Source organism: Syzygium oleosum, unplaced genomic scaffold (genome assembly GCF_021117445.2).
Source record: "Syzygium oleosum isolate NSW1041296 unplaced genomic scaffold, Sole_v2.1 Sole_v2.25, whole genome shotgun sequence".
Lineage (NCBI taxonomy): Eukaryota > Viridiplantae > Streptophyta > Magnoliopsida > Myrtales > Myrtaceae > Syzygium > Syzygium oleosum.
In genome coordinates, this window is record NW_026607509.1 from 3,401,889 (window position 1) to 3,419,557 (window position 17,669).

The 17,669-nt window shown below is 41.0% G+C and overlaps 2 protein-coding genes across 2 annotated transcripts; one reads left to right on the forward strand and one right to left on the reverse strand.

Annotated features, from left to right (window-relative positions):
• Window positions 1-330: 330 nt before the first annotated feature.
• LOC115671666 (transcription factor SPEECHLESS) lies at window positions 331-3,400 on the reverse strand. The gene is made up of 3 exons (XM_030593283.2): window positions 2,857-3,400; window positions 1,871-2,440; window positions 331-665 (listed from the first exon to the last, which is right to left on the reverse strand). The coding sequence occupies exons 1-3, from the start codon at window positions 3,238-3,240 to the stop codon at window positions 600-602; spliced, it is 1,020 nt and encodes a 339-aa protein (XP_030449143.1). The 5' UTR covers window positions 3,241-3,400; the 3' UTR covers window positions 331-599.
• An 11,903-nt stretch (window positions 3,401-15,303) lies between these two features.
• On the forward strand, window positions 15,304-17,142 carry LOC115671668 (low affinity inorganic phosphate transporter 4-like). The gene has a single exon (XM_030593285.2). It carries the CDS (start codon window positions 15,395-15,397, stop codon window positions 16,952-16,954), a length of 1,560 nt encoding a protein of 519 aa, XP_030449145.1. The 5' UTR covers window positions 15,304-15,394; the 3' UTR covers window positions 16,955-17,142.
• Window positions 17,143-17,669: the final 527 nt, after the last annotated feature.

Sequence of the window (17,669 nt, forward strand, 5' to 3'; positions counted from 1 at the left end):
ATGCATACATATAATTACATGTACATCTACATTTCACACAAAGTGTATTCATCCAAAAGAACAAACGGGCATTGCTACATATACTAAGAAAATGATCATAACCAGACAAGTTCTTCTCGAGTATCACGTTGTCAAAATCGTCGCTTTTTGTGGCCCCAAAAGTATCCAAACATTTATTCAGACAATTGTCTGATAACTTGTGCCCGTTTCAAAATTTTCTCCAACAAATCGACAAGCTATGGCAAATCCACAAAAAATAAGTAAATGAACTAAAAATGAGAGTAATTGGGAAAATCATATGAAGTTGACCAAGTCGACTGGAGAATCTCATTACGTGATTACTCAAGAAAGGCGTTACATTAATTGCTCAATAAGTACAAGATAAGACTAACATGCTAGTGAGAGGGGGTCATAACAAATACTAAAGTTATGACTGATCTATGATGACTACTCTACATGAATGTTAATGAGAGAATGGTGGTGAAAGAAGCCTTCCCACATTCTTCTTTATTATTAGTAAAAGAGTTTGAGAGAGAGAGAGAGAGAGAGAGCTACGACAGTAAGGTTGGGACCGTCGCTAAAACATCATCACTAGCATATCAGCAGAAGGTTTGCTGTATCTGGTGAGCGAGCTCCTCTGCACTGAGTTGGCATTCGACTCCAATCTGTGGAAGAGAGAAAAAACCAAAACCGCAATCATTAGCTCTGTGAGTAAATGTTTTAATTTATAGCAAGATGGCCAAAGCCCAAGAAAAGCCAAATGACAATTCCTTTTCCATAACCAAGACATGGAATTGTCCTAGTTTTCAGTGAAACATCGTGGTTTTCAAGAGTCATCATGAAGAAATAGAATCGGACAACTTCAGTACCTCGCCCTTAGTACGACCATGTCAGCAGTCGTAACTTTATTTAAAATGGAAACGATTACAGTGTACCGTGTTAGAACATGAAGAACAATCATCAAAAACTGTTCACGTTCTTACTATTGTCTGTCTATGGATTTTACCGTTGTTTTTTAACGGATAGAAGCAAGTCTTGGCATCTTCTTTTCTTTTCTTTTTCACATTTTCCTTGTGGATGATGTCACACCCTAATCACATATCGTCGAGCAGAGCATCGACAATTTATGGGGTTGGAGAAACCATGCAGTTATTAGGGCTTCAGGGAAAAAACATGCCTGGTAGGGAGACGAATTTATGAGCTCCCCGCCTTCCCAGCTAACCCAAGGGAATCTAGCTAGGTTTTCCTGTTTCTGTATTTAATGAGCGACAAATCAAGGTATGTCTGTCTTTTCACTGTTTTGTCTTCTTTCTCAAAACCATACATAAGCCAAAACCCTGATCCTCTAATTCTGTTTATGAACAGTCTAGCTATGACCAAGTGCTTCGAGGTCACTGTCCAGGATTCATGACGATGATTAATGGCTCTATAATGGATCAAAAAGGTAATATTTAAGCTCGCGTGTGATTCTTGCACAATGATTAGTTCTGTTCGTCACATATATATGAAACCTTATTAATATATAGAGTAACATGCATGTAATGTCTATTGTACACATCATCATGAAAAAATCGAGGATTTTATTGCTGAGTGTCTACGATTCTAGATAGCTTTTTTAGCACGTACTTTACACAAGGGATTTCAAACTAACATACTAACCAGCAGCACTCTTTAACTAAATCCAAATATTAAACGTATGACGCCCAACTTTTTCCTGCTCTGAATAAAACCTAGGTTTCGACAAAATCGAACTGTGATGAAATATGATTAGCATCTTTTCTCACAGAAAATAAATGCACACCCAAGTGAATTTTAGTCAACATGAAGACGAACTCTCTTCAATATACCTTGGTGGCACAAAGAAACTTACCTTGATGGTGAAGGAATTAACCATGGTATTCTCATCGACAGGGCCGATGCTGACGTGGAGGATCTCTAGGGATAGGTCCTCCAGGGCCGACACTATCCTCAGTGCCTGTCCAGGAATCCTAGGAGACACCGTTTTCAACAAGACATTTGCGCCTGAGAACTTCACCTCCACCTCAGCAATGGCGGATTTGGAGTTGGCCACAAGCTCGTTGCTGTTGCCGAGGATGCTGTTCTCGATGGATGAGGATGTTGACGAAGTAGGCGATGGAGTGGCAGAGACGAAATTACTGCTCTGGTGCATATTCTTGGGCTTGTAAGGGCTGGTGGGTTGTGGGGTCCTGGGGCTTATAGGTAAATTCACGAGCGGCCTAGGGCTGAGCGGCGGTTTTCGGGGGCTGAGCACCGGCGGTGAAGGCCTCGGGCTCAATACTGAGGACGAAGATGGTCTTGGGCTGCTGATCAGGACTTCGCTGTAAGCTTTTCTTTGCTTCTTGGCTTCGAGCGATTGAAGCACTTGTTGTAGCTCGCTTATGTAGTCCACCACACCTCCAATGATGGACGCTTGGTCTCCCTGAAAATTAAGTTCGTAAATTTTAGTTCACACTCTACAATTGTTGATGAATTGACCCATAAGTGTACATCTGGGTGATTATAAAAGGGAACTTTTTGTTGCCAAGATTACGGGCTAAAGGAGAAATTAAACAATGTTATATTAATTTGTTCCTTCAAAGAAGATGATGAAAGTCGGTAAAAATTACCTCCTGGATGTCAATTTTTCAAAAAGAAATGGTGGTCCCTGAAAGTGTTTTGACAACTAAGTTTTTAACTCGTTCTCTTCCTATTTCCAAAGACAGAATAAAACAATTCCCCAGATGCAACTCGACATTTCCTAGAATGAACTTATCTGAGAAAGATTCAACAAATTGTACTTGCGACATTATAAACAGGAAAAAAGCAAAGCAAACAGCAAAGTTTTCATCAGCTTACTCGTTTGACGTAGAAGCAAGGCATTAACGACCGCAAAACAGACAAGTGCTCGTTCATTTGCTTCCGGCGATTACGCTCCACAGTGATGTGGGAAATCCGGTTCAGCTGTTGACCGTCTTGCTGGTTCTCGTAGTTCGAACAAGAACCGCCGCCGTTCATGACCTTCTGTCTCTTGTTCTTAGGCGAAGAAGCTTCATCACACTCTTTCGAGCCAAACACAGCCGTCTCGTCCAACGCTGGAAGAGGAGGAGGAGGAGTAGTGGCCAGGGGGAACTCGGCGTCCAAGCTCTCCAAGATACTGAAGAGATCATCACCGCCGGCCCCTCCTCCGAATGTAGTGTCGACGAATTCTTGATCTTCAAAGAACATGCTGTCGCATAACATCTATCACTCTGGAAGTGAAAACCCTCGTTAAGTTTTGCTTGTTTCCGAAGAGAATGTTTGTAGAGACAGAGAGAGGGTTGGACTAGCTAGGCAAATTAGGTAGACAAGTAGGAAAGGGATGTGAGAAATAAGGAAAAGGACTAGGGGCATGAAGATACGTGCGAGATTTTTGTCGAAATCAAGAAAAGGAGATGGGCATGCCAATTGCACTAAATATGAGAGTGACTAAACTATCACCATCAACATCCCCTCTCTCTCTCTCTCTCTCTCTCTCTCTCCTCCCTCTTCCTCTCCCTCTCTCTGTCTCTACTGCTATTTTCTTTTTGAATATTGAGCTTTTTATTTACCGTAGGAGATGAAAGAGTACAAAGGGCAGGGAGTTCATCGCAGCCTAAACCGCGGAGGCTGCGAAGCACAGAGACTGATGGGAACGCGGAGCTGCTTTTCCACGGATAGCGTCGAGAGAGAGAGACGGGACTCGTTAGGGTTTTGTTTGCAAGAGAGAGAGAGAGGGAGAGAGAGAGATATAAGCCGAGGGTGGAATATAATTAAAGACTCATATGCTTTGGATAATATCATAGTAATACCTTGGAATAAAAACTTTTATCGATCTCGAGTGACCTTAATTTTCGTAGAGCCGTCCGTATGAGGAGTTTAAGTCTGACATTTGTACAAAGATCTCCATTCATGGAATTGTTCCATCTGCGATGTTTAGCATAAAAATCCGTTTGAAAATTCAGTTATCCTGACAAGTATATAAACGAAACAACTATTTTCGCAGGCCATCCTAAAATACCGATATGTATGCAGATAAAACTTATATATCAATGCACTTGTTATTCATTTCCTGGATCTTGAAATTTTCCCATGAAAAATATGATTTTGGTGCCGCTAGTTCTCGGTGTGATTCTCAAACTGAGTATGACATTAGTTGCTCGAGAGATACTAATATATCGAAGAGAAATGTTTATGTGACTGTCCTTAATCCACTGTGAGATTAACAGCCTATTTTGGATCAACAAACAAATAACAAATAATTAATTAGTATTATGGGATTCACTACTTCAAAAATTTGTGGCTTACAACTTGTTGTTACTCTAACAGTGATCTAAAAACTATTACACTAGCAAACCCTATGTCGAATCTCTCGAAATTTCACTATCTTCTTCTTCCTCTCATGATTATCAAGTGGCTCACAAGTTTGAAAGATTAAGTTATTTTGACATAGCTTTCGTGTAAGGAAGAACGGAAAGAAATATGACGTTATTATAAACCTGACAGGCAGATTATAAGGTACAGCATAGCAACGTGTTAATTAGTCGGTCTACTTCACTAAACAAAATAGGGCTTTGCTAGCATAATAGTCTTTGGATACTGTGAGAATAATAACATGTTGTGAGCCACAAATTTTTTAAAGAGTGAACTCCCCAACAATTTATATTTATTTTTTATTTATTTTTTTGTGACTCAAACTGTTATTCTCACAATAGATTAAGGACAGTCACTTAATCATTTCTCAATAAAATAACACGTATCTCATGAAAACATGCATGACCATGTTGGACATTAAATGTCCTTGGCGCCTTGATTGGCCCCAATCTTTCTCCTCCAGCATTTAAATAGGATCACACGCAAATCTTTCTAGAGCGAGAGGGGCGAGTAAATGAACAAAGCAGACAGCACCCGTAGTTATGGCGATTCAAATTGGGGTTGCGCATTTCTTTTTATTCATATGCCTCTGATTCACATCTTTAAAGGGCGATGAATGTGGACGCACCGGTATTGAATTCTGCTGCCTGTTATTGATTGAAATCGTGACCCCTTTCCTCAGTAACGTTGGTCTCTTTGGTTTTGCTCGTTAGGGCATAAGTTTTTTTCGAACGGCCACCGCGTACTTGAATGTGCGCTTGTCTGCTTTCTGACCACATATGATGGTCGAGCTTACCACATCGCAAGAACACAAAAAAAATGAAAAATGTTTGACATGTTAACATCAGTTTAAAAGTTAAAATACCAAGTGTCGTGCTAAACTCTCATTAAATGTTGAATATGATTCAGTTTTGAATCTCATGAGCTGAAGTTCTAATACGGTTCTGCTCTTATGTAATTTATTATGTACTGCATCATCCATTAATGAATGAGTGTATGTAATATTTTTTTTGTTATATGTATAGACAAGCCTGCAGCCACTGACGTTAATTGAATGCTCCACTGCGAATCTCAGAATGATGTGCAGAAATTTCCATGTACATAACATTCGCTAACTCCTAAAACTATTCCTCATTGATGATGCAACCGAAGATTGCGGCCATTCTGGTCCTAATGGAAAGAAGCCAATGGAGAAGCCTCCTTACGTTTAGGATTATGTGCAATGCTATTAATTGAACTCTTCCATTGAATTTAAGTTCATACTGTTAATTATTTGCAGTGTTCTAAGGAAGAACTATCTAGGGTTCTACTTTTCATGCACAACTATGGTAACTTTTGACTTGCACAAGTTACTCTAGATATGCGTAACTTGTGTCAATCCAACTTTTAAACCATTTATGTTGTTTATCTAGATTCTCTAAATTTCATTGTCTCTGTTGTTCTTCCACCGTACCATGCATGCAAACCTAGCTGATTACTGTGATACAAAACAGGAAAATTGTTCAAAAAGTCCTAAACTTATTGCACTTTTGTCAATTCAGTCTTAAACATTTTAATTTTGCCAATTGAGTACTAAGTATTTTCACGTTTTGCTAATTAAATCCATCCAACCAATTTTGGCCGTAAATTGATGATGTGGACGACGGGCGTCCTACGTGACACGGTCGGCGTTGACGTGAACATTTTTAAATAAGATTTTAATATTTTTCAAATTGTTATTAATTTTTTTAATTCTTTTATTGTCCCTTTTTATCTTTTTTTTCTTTTTTTTTCTACACCTCTGGGGCGACGGCGCGGGCAAGGGCCGACGCCGTCGCCTGTTGGCCGGCAAGGATTGCAAGCCCCTCGTCTGGTCTAGGCAAGGGTGTCACGGCCCTCGCCTGTGGTTGGTGATGGTCAGCCGGCAACCTCACCGGCTAGATGTAAAAAAAAAAAGGAAAAAGAAAAGAAAAAACTAATAAAAAATCAAAAAAATATTATTAAAAAATGTCCACATCAACGCCGGATGTGCCACGTAGGACGATCGACATCCACGTCATCAATTTTTGGCCAAAATTGGCCGGATTGACTCAATTAGCAAAACATGAAAATGTTTAGGACTGAATTGAAAAAAATACAATAGGTTTATGACTTTTTGAACAATTTTCCCTGATTAAAAGAGCATTAAAACCGCATTGGATTTGTGCCGTGCATGGGAGAAAACTCGTATATTTAATTAGGGAAACCGATTGAAGGAATGTTTTTCTTTAACTTAAAGGTGCGCTTTTTAACTGGATAAGAAATGAAGCTCTTTCCACCTTTTTTCAGATAACTGCATCAGAGACTCACGTCGCTTGAATACAAAATTGCAAAGGGCTTCATCGTATCCATGTTCTCTTCTCCACCAGCTAATGCAGATTGCTTTCCGTCTGAAAATCATTCGACAATTAAAGGGAGAAAAACACTAGAAGTGCCAAAACTTGTGTACGGCGCTCACTTTAGTGTCAAAAGTTTTCGCTGGCTCACTTAAGTGCCAAATCAGAGAAAAAACGATCACTTAAGTGCCAACGGCGAGAAATTCCCGCCAAATTAATACGTGGCTTTTATAATTAAAATTTTAATCTTAGTTGGATTTTTTTTATAAAAAAAAAATAAGTCTATGTGGCATTTCTATGTGTACATTTAGATTTTTTAAATATGTTTTCTGATTTTTTTTCTTTCTTTTCTTTTTTTCTTCTCTTTCTTCTTCTTCTACCTCCGGTCACCGGCCACGACCAGCCGCCTGGCGTCACCCGGACGAGGCCGCTGTCGCCCGCCACAGGCGAGGCCCGGCTGACCCTCGCCTGGGCGAGGGAGGGCAAGCCCAACGAGGGTCGACCTCGCCTCGCCAGATCCGGTGAGGCCAGCCGTCTCCGTGGCCATGGCGGATCTGGCAAGGGCAGCCCTCGCCGGGGCTCGACCAGGCAAGGGTCAATCGGGTCTCGCCTGTGGCAGGCGACGGCAGCCTCGTCCGGGCGAGGCCAGACAGCTGGGCGCGGCCGGTGACTGGAGGTAGAAGAAGAAGAAAGAAAAGAAAAAAAGAAAAGAAGGAAAAAAAATCATAAAAAATATTTGAAAAATCCAAGTGCATATGCTAAACTACGTCATTTTGATGTGTACATGCTGACTACATCCTCCGGCGAACCACATCGGCTTCAGAAATTAATAAAAAAATGCCACGTCGAATTGACTGGAGTTGGCACTTAAGTGATCGTTTTTCAAAAATTTTGGCACTAAAGTGATCTAAAGCAAACCTTTGACACTAAAGTGAGCGCCGTACACAAGTTTTGGCACTTCCGCTATTCTTCACCCACAATTAAATAAGAAAAGCATCAATTCATTGAACAGATTCATAGTCTGTAGAAATTACTTCAGGAGAACTGATGTCACCTTAATTACTCTATGATCACAACCCCACTTAGCAAGCACGATAACATTAATTAGAACACGAGTTTCGGATCTGTAGTCAAGATCGATACTACCATTATGGTCTCTGATCACAGGAACAACAAGCCAACTATGTCTTTCTTCTATTCCAGTTCCAATGATGATGCCTAATTATGAGTAATTATAGATAAAACCGAAATATCCGGTGTCAATGGCCGCTCCCATTGATTTAGAAGGGAACAAGAAGTTAAGGGAGCGCATGGAATCCATTCTGGAGTAGAAATTTTGCTCCAGAATGCATTCCAGAACAGAAATGCGTTTGTTAAAAAATTTCCAGAATGCATTCTGGAGCAATTTTTGCATTCTAAAATAAAAATGTGTTTATTAAAAATACTTGATTCCAGAATGCATTCTTGATTTCAGAATGCATTTTTTATTCCAGAATGAGTTTTGGGCAAGAAAAAGAGAAGTTACTTTTTGTAGCTTCTCTCTTCCAGAATGCATTCTCCCTATTTTCTCTCTTTTTCTCACTAATTTTTTTTTTCAGAAAATGCATAAAATTTGAAAAATTCCAGAAAAATTCATAAAAATTTCCAGAAAATAAAAAAAAGTCAGATTTCGGGAAAATAAGAAATTTGATGAATTTTTTTCAAAAAATATAAAAAAATCAAAAATTTCAAAACTTCACAAAATGGCTTAGAATACCTTTGGGTACCCACTTTGAGTGAAATTTAATTTTTTTTGAGGTGCCCAAAAAAATCAAAAATTAAAAATTTCAAAACTTCACAAAATGGCTTAGAATACCTTTGGGCACCCACTTTGAGTGAAATTTAATTTTTTTGAGGTGCCCAAAAAAATCAAAAAATCAAAAATTTCAAAACTTCACAAAATGGCTTAGAATACCTTTGGGCACCCACTTTGAGTGAAATTTAATTTTTTTGAGGTGCCCAAAACAATAAAAATAAAATAAATTAAAAATAGATTTCTGTTCCAAAAATCAATTTCTGGAGCAGAATTAGTCATGTTTTATCAAACAGATTTCTCCTCCAAAAATTATTTTTTAGCAAAAATTCCGAAAATCAATTTTTGATAAAAATTTAATTTTTAGAGCAGAATGATTATCATTCGCGCCCTGAATAGCAGCAGGATAAAACGCAGTCTTTTACTGTTGGCCTGTGGGCGAGCAATTACTTTTGGTACGGTGCCCAAGTTCCCACGCAAGAGTTGCAGAAAGTAAATTTATTTTACTGCAAAAGGCCATGCGATGCGCCTCGGCGATGACATGACATTCGTCACATTAAAGATTGGGTGACATCAAGGTAAGATACATATAATGGACTTCTCGGTGCTAGAGCAGAAGTGATAGTTGGAGGATGTGAATCGAAGGAATCATGAGCAATCCTTTCTCACCATTAATGACGTGGGTAACTGGGAATCTTTCCATCTAGAATGCTAGTGACTGAATTACTGTTTGAATTCTGATGACTAATAAATGTGAAGAATCTATCTATATATGGTATTATATTACACATATCTCTCGCCCCTTGATATTCATGAAATTTTATCTTTTTCCATGTAATATATGTTTGAAAATCATCCTTTTTAATTGGTTTCGATCACAACAAAACTTAATAGAGTATTCAATTGATTTGATTGAGTGTGGATCATAAAGAGAATCAAAAACTATATGTTTGAAGAATTCATCCGCAATCAAGGTCTACACATGCACATGAAGGGATGTTAACCACTAGATAATGCAGAGGGAAAATAACACAAATGGTTTTTGAACTTTGACCTAATGTGCAATGTGGTTCATTAACTTTTAATTTGTTCAATGTGGTCTCTGAACTGTAGCCCAATGTATAACGTAGTCTCTCAAACATTGAATATTTTCATATCGTTCAAGGACTAAGTTGAACATGTATCAAAAATCTAGGAATCACGTTGAACAAATTATAAGTCCGGGGACCACATTGCACATTGGGCCAAAATTCAGGGATCACATTGCACACTGAATCAAAGTTCATGAATCATTTGTGTCATTTTCCATAATGCAGAAGCAAATTGTAGAAGCAATGGAACAATGAACCATGATGACCTGAGTTTCCATCCGTAGATTATATTGGTTGGGTTGTCAAATCAGAAGATCCAGCTCATATCCATATAATATGGACATCCGAGTATATTGCAGAAATAAATCACGGATAAATTCCATCTGGAGATTGATGAACAAATGTGCTAAAAAATGCCATATATGGGATATTTGTCTAACTAGGCAGATTGATTGAAGGTTCTACACATGATTTCAGGGGAAATTTCACAAGATCTTTTACCAATAGAGCGAAGGACATGGCGGCTTATAGATCCAAGCTTAACGTTCGAATTTGGAGGCCTGATACCAAACAACGAGCAGAACTGGGTAAGTCGATGAGTGCTTGAAACAAGAGAAATATGTTTCTTACAATAAAAAGAATACCTACTCCTACCCTCTAACTGTTGATATAATCATCATCAACCAATTCTTCACATTAACCATCATGACAATCTCCGTTCATACTTTTAGTCATCTCCGGTTGGAAGGTCCGTTTGAATCAAATAATTCAATACTCATGCAAATTGAATTACATGTGCATTGTTTTCCAGAGGCGTTAAAATTGCGAATAATGCTACATTTACTAAGACTGATTTGCGAAACCGGTATATCAAATGATGTGCCGAACTATCATTATAAGTTGCATAACTCCCTTACTCACAGGCCCACTTAACACCTGACTTCACTTAATCCATAAATTTTGTAATAACTAACATTTAATTCAGCCTTCGATAAGCTTCTACCATAAGATACTACTTACCTGGTCAACATAGAGCAATATGATGGATTTACAGCACATAAACGAGATGACACGTAGTATTATTATGGATCGCAAACATATCTGCGCCCAATAAGTGCTTTTCCTAGGATAGAATACAGTGATGAAAGATCCATCATCTAAAAACCCAGATGGATAAGGTCATTTTTAGGTAAGCTTGATATGCTGATGCTGATGCAGATGCTGATGCAAACCTTTTCTGCTCTCAGTTAGGACCAACACAATAATGTTGCATGCGTACAGCTGATATATTTAACATGTGATGTGATCTCACAGCTCCCACCTGATGTATCACCCCTTTCCTTTTCCGTGAGTTGTAACAAATAGAAAAAGTTTCGTGTAGGCTTGTTTTGGAGAGGAAACTAACAAAAAAAAATCGTGACTATATAAAAGAGAATTCGAATCGCAAATTGGTTGGCGATTATTTGTCATTTAGGACATAATATTAATACTTTGACATGTATATGAATCGACACAAGTTACAAATGTCATCGAGCCATGTTCGCCGGAATTGCTCGTTTCAATGATTATACAATCGGATACGGAGTAAGGAAATTCTAAGATATGTTTAGTCTATCGGACTGTCCAATTGAATGTCATTAAGAAATGTAGATTCTATACGGACTCTTATATTGCGATCGACTTTAATTCATTTACATCGTTGTAGAGTGAATTTATGTTGGTTTTCGTTTATGGGTAGGAAGCAGCTCCGTCTAGCTATCTAATATAAATACTTGTCCTTTCACTTGCTCTCTTGTCAGCCTAGAAAGGAGTAGGCATCTCAGGTCTAGGAGACGACCCACGTCACGCACCAGGGCCCTCGTCCCTCTTTGGATGTACTACATAAATAGATGTCTGAAAAGTAGAGAAAAGAGAATGCAAAGTTTTTTGTAAATAGCCATACAAGTTCTACACGCACCGTTGTGTGGTAAGGTGGGACAAATTTTGAAGCCATTGCTGAGGAAGGAATTGAATAGAATGGGGTCCTCCCAAGAGGGGGAAAAAAAGCCAAAAAGCTCTCATTCATTCCATTGTAGCCCCCTCTCTCTCCGGTCTGTAAACCTCATTCAATTCAACCACGCATTGTATGAGCAAAGGCATTACTACCAGCATCTTGCATGCATGCAGGGGAATGCTCCACTTGCCTCTCTCTCTCTCTCTCTCTCTCTCTCTCTCTCTCTCTCTCTCTCTCTCTCTCTCTCTCTCTCTCTCTCTCTCTCTCTCTAACGCTATCATATAGTATTTCTTAAATAATGTGATTTGTTGATGTATGGTGCGTATAGTATATGTTAGATGCCTGAATCTGTGTAGTTCGGCACAAGGTATCGCCAGTTTGGGTCGCCCGACGTTCTTGTACTTGAAAAAGGGCTCTCGCATGAGGATAAGATATGAACGATTGTTCAGAAGTCACGAAATTCTCGCTCTTAATTGGTGTCGAAATCATCATCTCTTCAAATAGGGTGTGCGCCCTGTTTCGCATGCAGGGAGCCAATATGGGATGTCCACGGATGATGCAGTATGTTATTATGCAGGAATCGGCAAGGTTTGTCCGACCCGAGCAATCTCAAATTGTACACCCTACTGCAATTACTATCGCAATGTAAGAAATTATGAAAAAAACGTATGTGTTCCATGACACTCAAGAATGAATTATACGTATTTTATCATAAGTGTGTTGTTTACATCAAGAGTGGGCATGAGTCCATGGTAGAATTAGGAACCAAACCGAACCGGCCATAGAAATAGGTCTAATTCCAGGTTTTCGCAGTTATTGGTTCCAAAAAGAGTGGAACCGCTACTGTGCAATTCGGTTCCCGATTCCTGGGTTTGAATCAAACTGTAAATTAAAGAACCAGACTGGGAACCAATGAACTGTGATTACATATTTTCGACTTTTTATTATTTACTTTACCTATTCATCTTTTTATGATTAGTTGCTATTAACAAATGTGGATTCTTGTTTTTGCATTCACTTTCATTTTGCTTAACTAAAAACGAAATAAAAAAAAAAGAAATGAAACAAAAAAGAAAGAAATTGGCCGGTTCCGGAGTAGACTCCGGAACCAATTAACACGATAGGTTCTAGGTTTTAGAGTGCACATGTTAAGTTCTAAATTCCAAAAATTAGGGAACTCGGTTCTGATAAGGTAAGTTTCAGATTTCAGTGGAATCTAGACCGATTTTGAAACCGCTCACCTCTAATATACATGATTGGGGTAACTTAATTAAGTTTTTGGATATTTTTTTTAAAATTCAGATATAGCACGTCGTACTCTCCAGTGCTCTCCTAGTTTCTGTCAAAACCCTAATTTCGACCGCACGATTAAAAAAAAAGAAAAAAAGAAAAGGTTGATGCTATTTTGACGAAAACTCTCGTGTATCAGGGGGACGGGGCAGGATCTTCGGGGGGGAGATGAGCGGTCGCGATCGGGTGGGGAGGTGGAGGTGGGGTCCGACCGGGTTTGATTGCGCAGGAGATTCGCGGGCCCCGCCGGTTTTATGGGATGTCCCCCCCACCCATCCCGCGACCGTTGCTGGGTTGCCGTCTGAACCGAACCGAACCGCCGGTTGCAATCGAGTGCCTCCACCTTCCCGATTGAACGGTTAGGATCGGGCCGTTGATGGATGGCCCATGGGCCTCGTGCGTCACTTGACGGCCCAATCCCGACGGGCTTCGTTTGTGGATTCCCTGGGCTTTCGATGCTCTCGGAATAGTGGGACCCACGAGACATTCTCGTCTACTCGAGTCAATCATCGCGTGCTTAGAGTTATGAGGTTTGATTATTTTTTATTTTTTATTTTTTTTTTGAACTTTCAATTCTTATGTTTTGGGGCCATATTTTCTCGAACGCCCTCCGACCACGACTCTGATTGGTGAATTAACTCTGCTCGAATTTAATTCTGGCTAGTTTCGCTTACGGTCGATGTTCGTGATTTCTAAACCACCAATCGGAGGTATGGGTTGAGGAATATATTTCCAATTTTATGTTCTTTGGAGATGATAACACTCTGCTTGCGGCGGTGATTCGACTGGGCAAAAGGGCTATATATCTTCCTCCATCGCTGGTTGGAGGGTGCTTTTGATTGGTGGGATGCATATTTTTACGCACCATCCGCACCAAACTTAACTAAATGTAATCGTGAGTGATGTTCATAGTTCGTAACCCAATAATCAAGAGATGTTGGTGGAGGATTTCTCCAAAGTGGAGGATAACGCCTTCCTTGGACAACCTATCCAAAACATGAGATGGACACAACAAATTCATTGTTCTTTGTTTGATCATCATCTTAGATTCTAGCCCAAAGAAATTAAAATAATACGTTCGTCTAACATTAAATTAAGTAGCATTACCTTCACTAACAAAAAGATTTTAATTATTAGATGAAACTACGGCTCACTATTTATAAAACCTAACATGGTGTACCATATAAAGCAAAAAAAGAGAGGAAGAGGCAGCACCAAGGCCCGTTCGTTTAAAAAAAATGTTTTCGCAATTTGTTTTTTGACTCTCTAGTATTTGGACGACGGAAAGTTAATCGATCGATGGAAAACGTTTTCATGAACCGAAAACGACAAGCTTAGATTGGGGGAAAATGACTTCCTCTCCTAATAAGAAAGAATTCACTTTTCCCTAAACCACCAAAAAGAATGAAATTTAAGCATTTTCCTCAAAAATGATTTTCATGGAAAATGTTATCCTTCATCTTGCAATTCTCAGCGAAACAAATGCACCCTAAGCATCTTTTTTCGCTTCTGTCGGCATAAACCCTAACGCAGCGAAAACGATATCGGGCAACAATACAATCGCGACACTAAGGAAAATTTTGTTGCTCAAGAGTGCTTATGTAAACGCTAATATAATGTGTTACCTGAGCGGCGGTCTAAGGCAACCAAGACGCAAATGTTGCATTAGGCGATGTCATTACTCATTAGACGACACAACCAAGGCCGCGTTCGTAGGTATGGTAAGTGACAAATACTATAATTTCATTACCTATAAAAAAGTAACGAAGAAAATATTGATAGAATTGTTTCGAACGAGGCTCAAAGATTCGATTGGTTAATATTAAGGCTCCCGGTTTCCTTCTTTTTTATATTCGTGATTAGAAATTGTAAAATTGGATGAAAAGGAAAATCATTGGCCTAGTGATTAGTCATGCTAGTCATTCAATCTCGTAGTCGACACCTTCTCTATGCTTTAATGGTAAAAGTTTAGACACCACTCTATGGAGCGTTGCCTAAAAATTGTGGCACCAATGCTTAAATTTGTCTGTCTTACATTGACAAAGCGGTAATTGAAGATACTATGCAGCGCTAATTTCAAGTGCTGCTGTTAAAACAAGCGTCGCCTAATGTCGACGAAGGGTTGCCCTGTCTTTAGGCAATTTTCCCGACATGATATGGACATGGTTGAGAAGTAGCTTTCATGCGAGGAATCACAATGAACGAAACATCGTACGTCGCTCTATGTGCGAAAGCAAAGAAGCATATACCTATGTTCAATCTAAGCATATAAAGGAATTAAATGGAATATCCATTGAAATTCCATACTCGAGCTTCTTGTTCTCCCCCCCTCCACTTCGGTTTAAACGCCCCTCCATCCGAAAAGACCACGAAGTCCCACGTCGGCCACTTCAATACACATCCTATATAACAAAGCCAACTCTACATAGACAGGAACCAAAAGCACACCATCCTTCGCAAACCCTAATAGAGAGAGCCATCATCCATGGCGAGCAAGCTCGCGGTGATCCGTGCTCTCGACAATACTCGCACGCAATTGTATCACTTCACGGCGATTGCCATCGCGGGGATGGGGTTCTTCACCGATGCCTACGACCTCTTTTGCATCACCGCCATTACGAAGCTCTTGGGCCGTATCTATTACCCCGGTATAAACGGTGCGCCGGGTAAGCTCCCCCACTATATCACCAACGCGGTCACCGGCGTGGCCCTGGTCGGGACCCTGATGGGCCAGCTCTTCTTCGGGTACCTTGGCGACAAGCTTGGCCGGAAGCGGGTGTACGGTTTAACCCTAATCCTCATGGCCCTCTGCGCCATCTGCTCCGGCCTCTCCTTTGGCTCGTCGACCAAGTCCGTCATCACGACCCTGTGCTTTTTCCGGTTCTGGCTTGGCTTCGGCATCGGCGGGGACTACCCCTTGTCGGCGACTATCATGTCGGAGTACGCGAACAAGAAGACCCGCGGCGCTTTCATAGCGGCGGTCTTTGCCATGCAGGGCGTGGGGATCATCTTCGCGGGCCTCGTCTCCATGACCCTGTCGGGGCTCTTCCTCTGGTGGTTTAGAGGCGATCCGCACGACAAGCCCCCATTTTTCGTCGCTCAGCCCGAGGCAGATTTCCTATGGCGGATCGTGCTCATGATCGGCGCCTTGCCTGCTCTTCTCACCTTTTACTGGCGGATGAAGATGCCTGAGACCGGCCGTTATACGGCCCTCATCGAGGGGAACGCCAAGAAGGCCGCAGTAGACATGGGTCGAGTCCTCGAAATTGAACTTGAAGAGGAACAAGAAAAGGTGGCGCAAATCAAGGCGGCTAACGAATACAAAATATTCTCGAAGACCTTTTGGGAGAAGCACGGTCATCACCTAATAGGCACAATGAGCACTTGGTTCTTACTAGACATCGCCTTCTACAGCCAAAACTTGGCCCAAAAGGACATTTTCCCAGCAATGGGTCTCATAAAAAAGGCCAATACAATGGGTGCTCTTCGTGAAGTCTTCGTGACCTCGCGAGCCATGTTCCTGATCGCGCTGCTAGGCACATTTCCGGGTTACTGGTTCACTGTATTTTACATAGAGAAACTCGGGCGGTTCAAGATCCAGCTCATCGGTTTCTTCATGATGTCCGTCTTCATGCTCGCAATCGGGGTCAAATACAAGGAACTCAGGGACCCGAACCAGCACGAGGGATGGCTGTTCGCTATCTTGTACGGGTTGACCTTCTTCTTCGCAAACTTTGGACCGAACAGCACGACCTTCGTCTTGCCCGCGGAGCTGTTCCCCACCCGGGTGAGGTCCACATGCCATGCGATGAGCGCGGCGGCAGGGAAGGCGGGCGCTCTAGTTGGCGCCTTCGGGGTCCAGACATATACTCTGGACCAGTCGACGAACAAGATCCGCGCCGCGATGATGTTCATGGCGTTCACAAACATGCTAGGGTTTTGCTGCACGTTCTTGGTGACGGAGACCAAAGGGCGGTCCTTGGAGGAGATATCGGGCGAAGACGACGGAGAGGACCAGCCAGAGGAGGGGCATGACTACAAATAAGACGTGCAACAGCACGAGAACGCATGTTGATAAAGGGTTTGGTGTAAGAAGAGATCGATACGCATGAACCAATGCTTGGGAGGACAGCCAATAAAAGTAGCACGTATGTAAAATGGGTCTGGTCTTGTCTTATGCCGTCCTTCATGTACCCACTTCTCTATACATACACGTAATAAGAAACTCGAATGTATGGCCGTTTTGTTTGCTATGAGAGCTCAAGAAAAAGAGTGTTTTTGTCAATTTGCATCGCATCTTATTCTAGTTAGGGTTTCTTGTTTCCTCGTTTTTAACGGGTGTCGCCAGTTTTTTTAATACAAGAATAACTCACGTACGCAAGTAGTGGGCGAATTGACGCATTTGGGTCCGTCGTTGTTTTCCTTTTGGCCACCGCACGGGCTGCATGGCAACTTGTCCTACATTGTAATTGAGATAAACGTGACTCTTGGTCGTTCATGGTGATTTACGATGATCCCACAAAAAGTTGTGCGTCCATTGCTTATTGTATCCGCCCGCCTCCTATATTAGCTGTTATAGACCAGATGTAGTATACGTGCGAGTCCCTCATTTGGTCCGAGGTTCAGGACTATGGTCGGAACTCCTACGGATTTTAAGTTGTGATAGATCCATCACTTGACCAATTTCGATCACGACAGCGTCTGCAATACATCTCGCGAAGAGCTAGCAACGCGATGATCACATGATTTTCAGTCTTGTC